General features: G+C 51.2%; 1 protein-coding gene across 1 annotated transcript in view; it reads right to left on the bottom strand.

Moving 5' to 3' along the window:
- GABBR2 (gamma-aminobutyric acid type B receptor subunit 2) overlaps positions 1 to 13,418 on the bottom strand; it is a 341,390-nt gene that overhangs the window by 165,773 nt on the left and 162,199 nt on the right. The window contains exon 4 of the mRNA XM_081803256.1: positions 3,364 to 3,465. Coding sequence (XP_081659382.1) covers positions 3,364 to 3,465 — 102 coding nt within the window. The remainder of the gene's footprint in view (positions 1 to 3,363; positions 3,466 to 13,418) is intronic.

Below are 13,418 nucleotides of genomic sequence, written 5' to 3' on the forward strand. Positions count from 1 at the left end.
TTTTGGTTCCGTTTCATCCATCCTCGTTTTCCCTTAGGATCTCCCTTCCCCAGTGTCCCTGTTACCTCTTCCCTTATTAGATTGACCACTTTCACCATTTCCTCTGAATTCTGGGAAATATCTCAAGTTTGTCCCTCACACTATTGATTTTTATTTTTCTTGGCATTAACTCTGCTCTCTAATACTGCCAATGCAGATTTTAATTCTGCTCTTTGGTATTTAATTTTCTTCCTCGTCCTCTGTACCTCCTTTTCTATCCTATCCCACAGTAAACCAGAGATTTGCCTTTTCTCTGAGCTTTCCAGAAGTTACTTTATTCCTGAGTATTCTATCCTTGTGTTCTCTGTTGGCTTTGTCTGTTCAGACTTGGCATTTTATTTACACACACTCAAATTAATTTGATTCTGGGTGATGGGGAATGACACAGTGAGCATAGCAGACAGAAACTCCTGCCTCCCAGATCTTAGGTTCCAGTGGGAGGAGACAGAAGATAAAACAACTAGACAAAATGGGCAGTAGGTCAGATGTTGTGAAGGGTTGAATGGTATCCTCCAGAGATATGCTGAACTCCCAACACCTTAGAATGTGACATTATTTGAAAACAAGGTCACTATAGATGTAATTAGTGAAGATGAGGTCATACTGGAGTAGGGTAGACTTGTAATCCAACACGACTAGTGTCCTAATAGGAAGATGATGTGAAGAGAAAGGGGAAAATGCCCTATGAAGTAGGGACTGGAGTTATGCGGCTGCAAGCCAAGGAACTCCAAGGATTGCTGGCAACACCAGAAGCTAAGAGAAAGGCAGGGGAGAGCCCCAGAGCCCTCTAGAGAGCATGGCCTTGCCAAACCTTGACCTTGGACTTCCAGCTTCCAGAATGTAAGAGAATACATTTCTGTTGCTTGAAGTCACATAGTTAGTGGTACTTTGTTACAGCAACCCTTGGAAATGAATACAGATATCCATCAGTGAAACGGAGCAAATCAGCACGAGGTGGGCAAGGATTTAACTTTTTTTTTTTTAAGATTTTATTTACTTGTTTGACAGAGAGAGAGAGAGAGTGAGAGAGAGAGCACAAACAGGGGGAGCAGCAGAGGAAGAGGGAAAAGCAGGCTCCCCACCAAGCAGGGAGCCCAATAATGGGGCTCGATCCCAGGACCCTGGGATCGTGACCTGAGCCGCAGGCAGACACTTAACCGACTGACACACCCAGGCACCCCAAGAATTTAACTTTTAAATGAAGCATTCAGGGAAGACCTCTGGGAAAAGTGAACAACTGAGCAAGAAGGAGAAGAAGGCTGGGGAAGGAGCCATGCAGGTCTCTGGGGCAGAAGTGCTTCCCCTACAAGGACTCCTTCGCCAACAGACAGACTGGGCTCCGCTCCCCCAGCTTATGTGATGCTGGAATCCTTTCTGGGCCCTGCAGCTGGGTGGGGCGCTGGAGAGACCTGAGCTGCCCTGTCACCCAGATCCAGGCTTGAATCCAGCCCCACCGCTTTCCAGCTGCGTGACTCGGGGTGATCCTTAGCCTCTTTGAGCCTCAAGTTCCCCGTCCGTGACACAGGGATGCAAAAACACCCTCAGTCCCAGGGCTCTGGGTAGGACTGAACGAGCCAGTGCAGGTCAAGGCTCTGCATCAGGGCCTGGCTCTGGGTCAGGGCAGCGGACAGGCAGGCTGCCACTTCCATCATCAGTCCTGTCACTCCTACTTCTGTTGGAGCCAGTTGGTTGAAGAGCAGAGCACCTAGTTCCATCCCTAATTTCTCGCAGGCTTTCAACTAGTGCTTCCGCTCCACACACAGAGGCTCTTTAAGCTTGAAAGCCCGCAGAACTCCGTGGGGCCTCTGAGGCGAAGGAAGAAGCTATTTCAAGGGCCCACCCTGGGGAGAGGCTGCCCTGTGTGGCAGGAGGATGTTGGCACAGCATCGGGCTCCTCTCCCCACCCCCGGCCCCACCCCAGCTGTTCCCTGCAGAGTAAGCACTCCACGGCTCGGGGTCCTCTGGACCCCACGGCCCAACTGGACCTTGAGGCCACACAGCCTTGGGGGGAACAGCGTGGGCACATCCGGCCCCAGCTACCTGGGCTGCCAGCAGGCCCTCCCTAGCTACAGTTTCCTTCTCTGCACGGGCTCTTAGGGCTGAAATGTCATGCACAGGCATGGTGGCTGCTCCTGAGATTAGGGGACAAACCGCTGGTGCTCTGCTTCCCTTGTTCCCTGGCTCTGGGCCTCAGTCTTCCCATCTGTGAACTGAGGGCTTTGGAAGACAAGAATTCTAAACGGCCACCTGCTCTGACAGGTGTAACCCGGAACCCGCCCAAGATGGAAGGGGGCATACCAGCAACTGGCATCTGGGGTCTCCATGCCAAAAGCCCTAAATGTGAGCACGAGGGAATGGAAGAGCGGGAAAGAGGAAGGTAACGCTGCTTATAAACTATGTCTGCACTTGCTTATAAACCCCTAGCACCTCCCACTGCCCCCTGGATAAAAGACCAAACTCCTTAGCTCGGCATTCAAAGCTTGTGGAACCTGGCTCCAGGTTCTTTTTTCTTTTTTCAGCCCTGACACTCCGGTGCCGGTGGAATTCCTGCTGGTCCCTGGTGCATGGAGAGCATGGCCGCTCTGCCTTCTTACCTTCAGCCCTCCTTCCCTGCTGGGCACCTGCAGGCCCCCATCCTGCTCATCCTCCCTAGCCAGGTGCAAATGCTCCTCAGTAGCCTTGTCTGAACCCTCTCCCTGGGCGGGATGAGTCACTTCCTCCCTTTGTTCCCAGGCCCCTCTGTTCCTGATCCCCAGAGAGGTAACTGGCTTCCTCACCAGCTGTGAGCAACGTGAGGACAAGGGCAGGTTGAGGACAACCAGCTGGTTGAGAGAGTGTGTGGGCTGAGCAGACAAATGGCAGACAGAGACCACTTGCAGCTGGGCAAGCTCCTAGCTGGCCCTTTCCGTTCCTGGACTGAGAGTCCCGAGAGGGGTTGGGAGGGAGCCAGGGCTTTCAGTCCCAACAACTGTACCTCCTTGCTGTGACTTTGGGCAAGATAATCCCTTCCTCTCAGCCTCTTGGCAACAAAGAAGGTAGTAACTCTCGCCCTGCTGGCCTCTTAGGCTCGGTTGAGAGATACAAAATCACCGCGGAAGCTCCTTGTGGCTGTGCACGCACTCAGCAACCAGGCCTCTGGCCACGGCTGGCCAAGCCAGGGCGAAGCCAAGGGAAGCCAGTGCCTGGGATCCTCTCCCCACGCGCGAAATGCCAGGATGAGATGAAACAGCCGAACTCGAGGCTATTTCAGAGTCAGGGATGTGGGGAAGCCCAGGGCGTGGCGGCCGTCTGTCTGTCCTCCCGGCCACGGCCAGCCGCACCTACCTTAAGCTTTTTGACACTGGTGCAGGGGTCGTTGGAGAAGCTCTCGGTGTCCGAAATCTCGATGTCCTCACCATACAGAACCCCAGTCAGGTCGTTCCTCACCTGTTACAAAGAGAAAGCAGTGGGTGGGTACACTGGCGGCCACGGGAAGGAGAGGAAGGGTCTGTTCAGAGGGGTCAGCCCGGGGAAGCAGCTCAACCGGGCTGGTTTTCTCCATCAACAATGCAAAAGGAGTGATTTTCCCCCTTCATTATAAACCAAGACGGCCCTGTGAGTCCTGGGAGATGCACCCATCCCACCGGGCAGGGGACACAGGGGCACAAGGACAGCAGACTGGGATTGCACAGGGGTTTCCTGGGAGAGTCAAGATGGGCATCCGAATCTCTGGCCTTTCATGCTGGTGTTTCTTTGCCCTTTCACACAGTCTCCAAGTCAGACTGTTCACATACACCTCTATTTATATTTTGTATTATTTGTTTGCAATACTATTTCACTTCTAGGATGAAGAAAGAGTAAGACACTCAGACAGACGGTGCAGAATAGAGGAGAGAGTAAGGGGCTATGGAACCAGCCTGGGCTGTTACACGTGACTACTTGTCCACCGACACACAGACGGCTAACATCTATGTGTTTGTAAAGCAGAGGTCTGCAAACTCCAGGGTTCGCCGGGTCCGGCCATTGTGTGAAGCAGTCCGTGTAGAAGGATGTCAGGGAGTGGTGGGGACAGCAGCAAACGGGTGACCCCATGTCCCATCTAAGGTGGCAGCTGCCCCAATCATGCAGTGTCAGAATGCTAGTCTGGGGTCACTAGACCTTCTGATTTGGGGGCCAGAACTCTGAAATCTAGGTTTTAAAAAAATATAAGATCCTTTCATATCTTAAAATATTGATACGATTTTGAATTATTTAAACACACACACACATACACACACACCCACCCCCCAAAGTAAGGACCAAACCAAAGAAATGTGAAGTTTGTATCTAGCCTGTGGCCATGGCTGACCACCCATCTCAGTAAAAACAACTTAGGTGGGGGGTAGGGGCCCCAGGTTCTAGGTTCTGCTCTGTCACTGACTTGCTTGTGACCCTGGCCTCGCTGTGTGACTCTCTTGTCTCAGGGCTTCAGTTTCTTCTCCCTTAGGAGAAGATGATCCTTACAAGCACTTCTTGTTCACACGCATTAGGATGGCTATTATCAAAAAACAGGAGACAGCAAGGGGCACCTGGGTGGCTCAGTTGGTTGGGCGACTGCCTTCGGCTCAGGTCATGATCCTGGAGTCCCGGGATCGAGTCCCGCATCGGGCTCCCTGCTCGGCGGGGAGTCTGCTTCTCCCTCTGACCCTCCCCCCTCTCATGTGCTCTCTCTCATTCTCTCTCTCTCAAATAAATAAATAAAATCTTTAAAAAAAAAAAAAAAAGAGGGCGCCTGGGTGGCTCAGTTGGTTAAGCGACTGCCTTCGGCTCAGGTCATGATCCTGGAGTCCCTGGATCGAGTCCCGCATCGGGTTCCCTGCTCGGCAGGGAGTCTGCTTCTCCCTCTGACCCTCTTCCCTCTCGTGCTCTCTGTCTCTCATTCTCTCTCTCAGATAAAAAAAAACAAAAACAAAAACAGGAGACAGCAAGCACCAGTGAAGAGGTAGGGGAATGGAACCCCCTGTGCACAAAATGGCACCACCACTGTGGAAACAGTAAGGCAGTCCCTCAAACATGAAGCATAGAGCACTCTATGAGCCAGCACTCTGCTTCTGTGCATATTCTCAAAAGAACTGAAAACAGGGTCTTCAAGATGTATCCATATACCCACGTTCACAGCAGCATTATTCACAAAAGCCAAAAGATGGAAGTAACCCAAAAGTCTATTGATGGATGAAGGAATGAACACATGCGGTATGTACATGCAATGGAACATTACTCAGCCTTACGACGGAATGAGGGTCTGACCCATGCTAAAACGTGGATGAAATGAAAACATTATATTAAGTGAAAGGAGCCAGACACAAAAGGATAAATATTATAGGATTCTACCTGCATGAGGTACCTAGAGGAGTGAATTCATAGAGACAGAAAGTAGACCGATGGTAAAGTGGCGTTGGGGAGGAGGGAACGGGGAGTTAGTGTTTGAGCAGTACGGTGACTGTCTGGAAGGATGAAAAAGACCCGGGGACGGACGGTCGTGCTGGTTGCGTGGTAGTATGAATGTACTTAATGCCACCGAACTGGACACTTAAAAATGGTTAAAAGGGATGGGGGCGCCTGGGTGGCACAGTTGGTTAAGCGTCTGACTCTTGGTTTTGGCTCAGGTCATGATCTCAGGGTCATGGGACTGAGCCCTGTGTAGGGCACGCTTAGTGTGGAGTCTGCTTAAGATTCTCTCTCTCTCTCTCCCTCTGCCACTTCCCCCCCCCAAAAAATAAGTCAATCTTAAAAAATGGTTACAATGGAAATTTCATGTTATGTATATTTTATCACAGTAAAAAAAGTACTTCTTGTTTCAACAATTGGTAGAGTCTTCCAATGTATATATCAAAGTGTTTGGAATAATTTGGCCCTAAACGTTACAGGACGGTCCCTGGGAAGCCACCACAGTGGAAGGGAACCAAGAGGTTTCAGTGGGAACTGCTGTATTTTATTTCTTTTTTTTTAAGATTTTATTTATTTATTTATTTATTTATTTATTTATTTATTTATTTGAGAGAGAGAGAAACAGCATGAGAGGGGAGAGGGTCAGAGGGAGAAGGAGGCTCCCCGCCGAGCAGGGAGCCCGATGTGGGACTTGATCCCAGGACTCCAGGATCATGACCTGAGCCGAAGGCAGTCGCTTAACCAACTGAGCCACCTAGGCGCCCTGTATTTTATTTCTTTAAGACAAATATGACATATGTAGAATAAAATGTGAACATCTATTAATTCTGGGTAATGAGTCCATGGGTGTTTGCTATTCTGTGTTTCCTGAATGCCTGAAATACTCTGTGCTGAATGTTTTGTACAAAAAACGAAGCTGCCACAGTCAGGGTGAACCCTGTCCATCCTTAGTTTTTACCTCTATTTTGATGGGAGATGGAACTAGTTGACTGGACAAAAAAAGTTGACTCTGGCGTTACACTTTATTTCTGCTGCCACAAATCCTTTTTGGATGCAGGTGGAGCCCCGTTGTTCGTTTTGTGTGTCGGGGGGTGTTGTGGAGCAACAACGATTATTAGATACAGAAATTGTGCAAAATCACCCCTGCTAGATGTAATGCAGGTGATGCACGCAGCACCCGGCCTGTTCGGCAGCCCTCGGCTTGCTCACCACACACACCCGCAGGAACGGTTAGAGCTCTCTTGAGCCTCCGTCTTTGCACCTCTGAAGTGGGCACAATACAGCGTGTAATTTACAGGGTTGTTTCGGGGCCCAGCAAAAACACTGAGGTTGGGGAATGGCTTTGTAGACTCTCAAGTTCTTTACGCGGCTTAAAAGCTGGAATGATCATATCCAGGCCTACGGCAAGCCGTCCAGGTGGTCAGTGGCTTGGGGTGTCTCTCTGTGAATAAGAATGTGCACGAAAGCTGCATATAATTAGGGCAAATAAACTATCATTTTAGGGAGTCAGAACTCAAAACAAACAAAACTAAAACACCCCTGGAAGTCATCTCACTCTGCCCCTAATTTCACAAATGAGGAAACTGAAGTGTCACTCCTAGTCTTGTGCTCTCTGCATGCTCCCAGGCTGGCCCTTCTGGGTCCTGCCAGCTGTGGACAGTTCTAGAAGGCTGATGAGCCAGAACAGGTCAGAACAGATGGTGGTGTGATCAGCCACCATAATTTTAGCACCAAGAAGTCTGAGCTCAGCTCAAGTATTTATTCTAATGGACCTCTTTAGAGAAAGCAAATGGAGGAATTCAGTAATAAATGGTATTTTTAAGAAACCAAAGCATGGAAAAGAAACAATGGAATTGATGTAACTCCTAAGGAAAAGGACCCACAACCTCATGTGTGAGATCGGGAGGGCCATTCAGTCCACTGGCCAAAGATGGACGACATGAATTTGTAAACGCCTATTTTTCCTTCTGGAATTGCAGGTTCTCTTGTTTAATGGGGCCAGTGTCTTGCTATAAACTGCATTTCTGCACACTGAATCCCAGGTTTTCATTCACCTCCGTTACAAAAGCAGAAATACGTTCTTCTGGGCAAAGAGTAACTCTTAATTTCCAAGACAATAAAACACACACACACACACACACTCTCTCTCACTCCAGTACAGCTGGGGTCCCACCAGGGGACCTAATATGCATGGATGGGACAGAGGGGAAGGCTGCCCCATTACCGGAAAGGACGAGCCAGGACTGCTGGGGGGCAGCGGTGGGGGGAGTGAGCAGGGTCATGGGCGGGGTCCCCAGTGTGCTAGAAGAAGAGTCAGGAGGGGTTGAGTCCTTCAAGGCTGGGGCCCCGGGGCCAGCTCACAGGGCTGAGGTCACAGAGGGGAGAGTTCTCCCTCCTTCCGGAGCAGTGGATCTGAGCCCAGGCTGCTGGAGGAGCTCCTGGGAGCCCAAGTCACTTGATGCCACAGAGACGAGCCAGAGGGTCAGAGCCCCATGACTACATAATCTGGGGTAGGCTTGGAAGCAACAGCTGCTGACTTCCCTCCTCCTGCCTCAAGAACTGGTACGGACTGGACATGAGGTCATGCCAGGAAGCATGTCCCTAAAGCAACGGTTCTCAAATAGGGCCCCGGAGGGTAACATCGGTATCACCTGGGACCTTGTTAGAAATGCAAATTCTCAGGCCCCACCCAGACCTACTGGATCAGACACTGTGCAGTGGGGTCCAGCCACCTGTGTTTACTCAGCCCTCCAGGCGATTCTGATGCTCGCTCAAGTTTGGAAACCACTGTCCTAAAGGAAGCAGGATAAGTTTTACAAGAACCATTGATCACAGTGTGAACAAATGTTTCCAAGGGCTTGGATATTTTCCCCCCTTGATTAGAAGACCAGAATGTGTTAACTGAGTGAGGCCACTGCCAAAAGGGTGAGCAGGACTGGGAGCCACATTTAGAAGGCATCACATCTAGAATGAAGGAGGGGACAGGCACCCTCTGGTCTGTCCTCTGTCCATGTCAGCTCATACCTGGAACACTGGGCTCAGTTCTGGCTGCCTTCAGGAGGGAGAGTGAGGGGCACCTGGGTGGCTCAGTTGGTTAAGTGTCTGCCTTCGGTTCAGGTCATGATCCCAGGGTCCTGGGATCGAGCCCCGCATCGGGCTCCCTGCTCCGCGGGAAGCCTGCTTTTCCCTCTCCCTCTGCCTGCCGCCCCCCCTGCTTGTGCTCTTTCTATCTCTGTCAAATAAATAAATAAAATTTAAAAAAAAAAAAAAAGGAGGAAGAGTGACAAAGTGGCTCAAGCTCAGAGGAGAGAGGTGTGGCTAGGACAGGGACCAAGGACCCTTTAGGGAGGTCACGGACTCAGGGGGCTGGGGAGTGTAAAGGTTATAAGGGATGACAACAACGTCTCCTAAGGGGTCCCAGGCTGCCTTGGGAATCCAAGATCCAAATCCAAGAATTTCAACATTTAAGCTCAGACTTTAAGCTCTAGGGAAGTCTCTAGGCAGAATCAGCAGCGCTGGGGGAGCCCAGAGCCATGGGGATGGTCCTGCTCAGGGTGAGCAGGCAGAAAACCCCGCCAGGTCTGATCAGCCATCTGAACAGCAGGCCCAGTAGGTATGCACACCGTCTCCCTCCCAGCTGGGTCACAGGGCTGAGGGGGAAGGCGTGATGGGGACTTGTCACTCCAATGAAGCCATCACACTGGCCTCACTCTTCCAACTGACTGAGGCATCGGGGACATAGCCTGTCTGTATCCATCCTGTGAGATGCAGGGGGAGAAGCAGACAGGTTGGAGGAGGAAAAGGAGACCAGAGGACTAGGTATGTCAGCTGGCTAGAGATCTTCCTAGATCTCAGGCTCCCAGTCAGGGCTCCTGCTTCAATCCCAGGGCGGGAATTCCATCTGATCTGTATTCATCATCCACAGCTGTGTAACAAATTTTCCCCAAACTCAGTGGCTTCAAACAAGAAATATTTATTATCTCACAGTTTCCATGGATCAGGAATGTGGGAGCAACTTAGCTGGGTGGTCCTGGCTCAGAGTCTATCGTGAGGTTGTGGTGAAGGTATTGGCTGGGGCCGCAGTCACCTGGAGCCTTCGGGACTGCCTATCAGAACCACTTGGGGAGTTAAAAGAAAAAAAATACTGATGCGCTGGCTGCATCCTAAACCAATTCGAATTCCTAGGCTAGCACCTGGGCATCAGCATTTTTAGAGTTCTCCATGTGGTTCCCACGTGCAGCTAAAGATGGAAACCACACATTTTAGGGGTAAAAGCAACAGGACTGCCAGGCTCACAGCAGGGTTGTCAGCCTGCCCGAAAGCCCCCCACGTCACTGTCCCCACTTTCTCCAGGTCTGTGGCACCATCTTCCTTTACAAAAGCTTCCTTCACCCCTCCCCTGCCCCTTCCTGCCCCAGCCCATAGTTAGGTCTCCTCTTTCATCCCCAGATCCTGCTACTCCTGGCCCCAGTGTGAGAAGCAGGTCCTGACCATGTCAGAAGCAAGAACAGAAAGAAGGAAAAAAGGGAGAAGGCTTAAGAGACAGTAAGAAAGGCAGAGGAGGAAAGCAGAGCGTTGTGACAGCTTTAAGTGATCACTGTCTGACCATGCGTCTCAGGCAGCGAAGGCTCTCACGGAGGACGGGAAGAGCAAGGTGGACCCCATGGGGAGCATCAGAGACCCCGGGACACTTGGCTTCTGTGGCCAGGAATTCCCTGGCCGCCTTACCTAATGAGGCTGCTGCACCAGCTGAGGAATCATCTAGAAAGGCAGAGATCCAGGTAAAGGTGGGGAGAACCAGATCTGCGCCACATGCACTTTACAACTCTTTGAAAATTCTAATTAGGTTACAAAATGAACTTGAGAGGAAAGCGAATTCCCAGCTCTCCTATGGAAGTGGAGGTAACCTACTTTGTCATTCAAATGCACTCGCTATATATAGCCCTGGATTGTGCCAAAATGTCACTCCTCTTACCTGACTAAAGCGTATAATTATAGATTTACTTCTGTTCATTCATGAAATGTGTCTTCCCTTGATTAAACAGTTCATTCAAGTAAAATCCATTAAAATATGGAACATGTTAAAATGTGGCTCGTTAGAGGCAGAGGGCACCGCTGTAGTTAAGATGCTAATTAGGATAAACAGGCATTTGAAACACTCAAATCTTTGAATAATTCAGGTCACTTTTACTGGGGCTGGAGCTCCCCAGGAACCACCATTAATTTAAGCTAATTAAAAAATTAGCCTGCAGAAGAGAAGACCAACGCAGGAAGTGATGGCTGGGTTTAAACTCTGAAGGGCTCTCATGTGGAGGAGAGGGCACCTGGTTCTGGGCACCCCCATGGCAGAGGAGGGACCCACAGGCAAATGGTTCAGGAAAGCAAACTTCGGCCCAAAGCCAAAAGTACTTTCTAGTGACGGAGAAGGCTGCTTTGACAAGTAGTGAGCTCCCTGTCATCAGAGGTGTGCAAGGAGAAACTGGTTGGGATGCAAGAGAAGGGAGTTTTCTCTCATCACCAATGCATGTGGTTCCAGGAAAACAAGGGTTTCAAAATTCCACCTGCCCCTGCTCTGTCTTTTTGAAGTACCCCTCTGCATCTCTGAAGTCTTTCAAAGATTTGGGACATGCACTTAAATTCCCATGTTCCATGTGGCTGTATTTCCACTTTTCTAAACCTGATGAACATTCATCGAAGAAAGCATTCCTTTAAAAAAAACAGAGCCATCTAGCTTTCAGATTTCTACAAATGTAAGCTCTTAGTAAGCTATAACCAGAGTTGAACACAAGTGAAAGTTTTTTTTACAAGGGCAAGTACACAAGCGAACATGTATTAACTCTACTGCAACCATGGGGCATTTGCACAGGGTAACACCTGTGGGCATATATGCAGCCGTGTCCATGTGAAGACCACACGTGTGTGGGGGACACCTGTGTGCTCACCCGGCAGAGCCAAAGGTGACCCCCACAGAGGTATGTCCAAGTCCTCGCCATCAGAATCCGTGAATGTGACCTGATTTGGAAAGAGCATCTTTGCAGATGTGATCAATTTAAGGCCCTTGAGATGAGATCATCCTGGACTACCTGGGTGGGCCCTCAATCCAATGACAGAAAGGCGGAGAGAGATTCGGGACACACAGACGTGAGGGACAAGGCACGTGATGACAGAGGCAGACACTGGAAAGGTGAAGCCACAAGCCAGGGGCCAGAAGAGGCCAGGAAGGACCCTCCCAGGGGGCCAGCGAAGGGAGCCGGGCCCTGCTGCCACCTGATGGCAGACCCTTGGCTCCAGAAGTGTAAGAGAAGGGATTTCTGCTGCTTTAAGGCATGCAGTTGCTGGGCATTTGTCGTGGCAGCCATGGAAACAAAGACATTTGGGGCCTCCCGGGACCCGGCCCCTTGCTGGTCCAAACCACGATCCTGTGGAGCAGTCGGGCTTCCTGTCCTGCCTCTTACCTGTGCTGTCACCCTGCTAAAGTTTCCCTCTACTTGACAGCCACTTGTCTGTCCCAAATAACAGTGTTTCTCACTTCCCCAGCATTACCAAGAGCAGGACAGCAAGTGCAGGATCAGGAGCTGCCAAGTTGTGAGATGCGGGGACCTAGGTGGGGCCGCCGGCCTCATGGGCCTCCGGGGCAGGCTCAGCAGTCCAGGCTGCTGACTTCGAGCTGGCCCCCAAAGAGCTGACCCGTGAGAACTGGGGCTGTCACGTCTGCTCCCTAACTAACACGGCAGCCCCGCGAGGTAAGGGCTGTTTGATTTCCTGGATCTGGCACGGTGCCTGCATGCAGTAGGTGCTCAAAACTATGAGACAGAGGAGAGAATGAAGAATCACACAGGTGGCACCACATCCATCCGGGCTTCATGCAGAGGGCACATATTCTGAGGCTGAAAGAGTTCACGCTGAGACCATCGGAGAAGGTGTTGCAGGGGTGGGCCGAACGCCCAGCACTGGCCTGCAAGCCTCAGCCTGAAAACGCAGCCCGCTGACAAGGGGACTGGCCCTGTGGGCACTCCTGGGGGCCAGGGGGCACGTAGAGCTCCCGGGGGCAGTTCCCTGCTGTCCTCACTGTGGCACGGGCTGTGGGGACCTGCGACCTGAGCCTGCCTAACCACTCACATCAGACCCTTAGGACAGCGGTCGGTGGACGTCTGACCAGTCCACACGGTGGCTGGGAACAGGGAGCCCAACTGGCAGAGTTGGCCAGTGACAGGCCCCGGTACCCAAGATCCCCCCAAGACATCTCCCTCCTGCCTTGCAGCTGCCGCCATCGCCGTATTACAGCAGTCCATCAGAGGGAGGGGGAGAACCTGCAGGCCACGCTCCTCTGCCCTGGTGCCCCACGACCTCCTTGGGGGCCCGTCTCCCAGAACCACACCTTGCAGGGCGACAGGACACCCTAGGCCAACGAGCACGGGCTGGGAGAAGGGACAGATGACTCACAGAACCAGGGCTCTCTGGCTCTCAAGCTCCTCTTCCCACCATCCAGCCTGGCACAGTTTTAGAAATTCCAAAGAGTAAGTGTGATAGAAGAAAGTCCCCTCCCAAAGGATGCACACATCCTCCTTCCTGGAATCCTTTACCTCACATGGCAAAGGGCATTCTGCAGATGGGATTAAGTGAAGGGTCTTGAAGTGTGGAGATTGTTTTAGATTATCTAGGCGGGCCCAGTGTAATCCCAGGCGTCTTCGTAAGGGAAAGAGGGAGGCAGTCCCAGAAGGAGACCAGACAACAGCGGCAGGGGTCTGAGAGAGATGCGTGTGACAAAACCACACGGCGGGTTCTGAAGGCGGAGGATGGGGCCATGAGCCAAGCAATGAAGCTGACCTCTAGCAGCTGGAAAAGGCGAAGGAGCAGATTCTCCCCTCGAGCCTCCAGAATGCACCAGTCCTGCCCATACCTTGATTTTGCCCTAGTGAGACTGATTTTGAACTTCCAAGGTTTGTTACTGTAACATAACAAACTGTTTGTGA

The sequence above is a fragment of the Leptonychotes weddellii genome, chromosome 14 (genome assembly GCF_054177405.1).
Source record: "Leptonychotes weddellii isolate Sample4059 chromosome 14, ASM5417740v2, whole genome shotgun sequence".
NCBI lineage: Eukaryota > Metazoa > Chordata > Mammalia > Carnivora > Phocidae > Leptonychotes > Leptonychotes weddellii.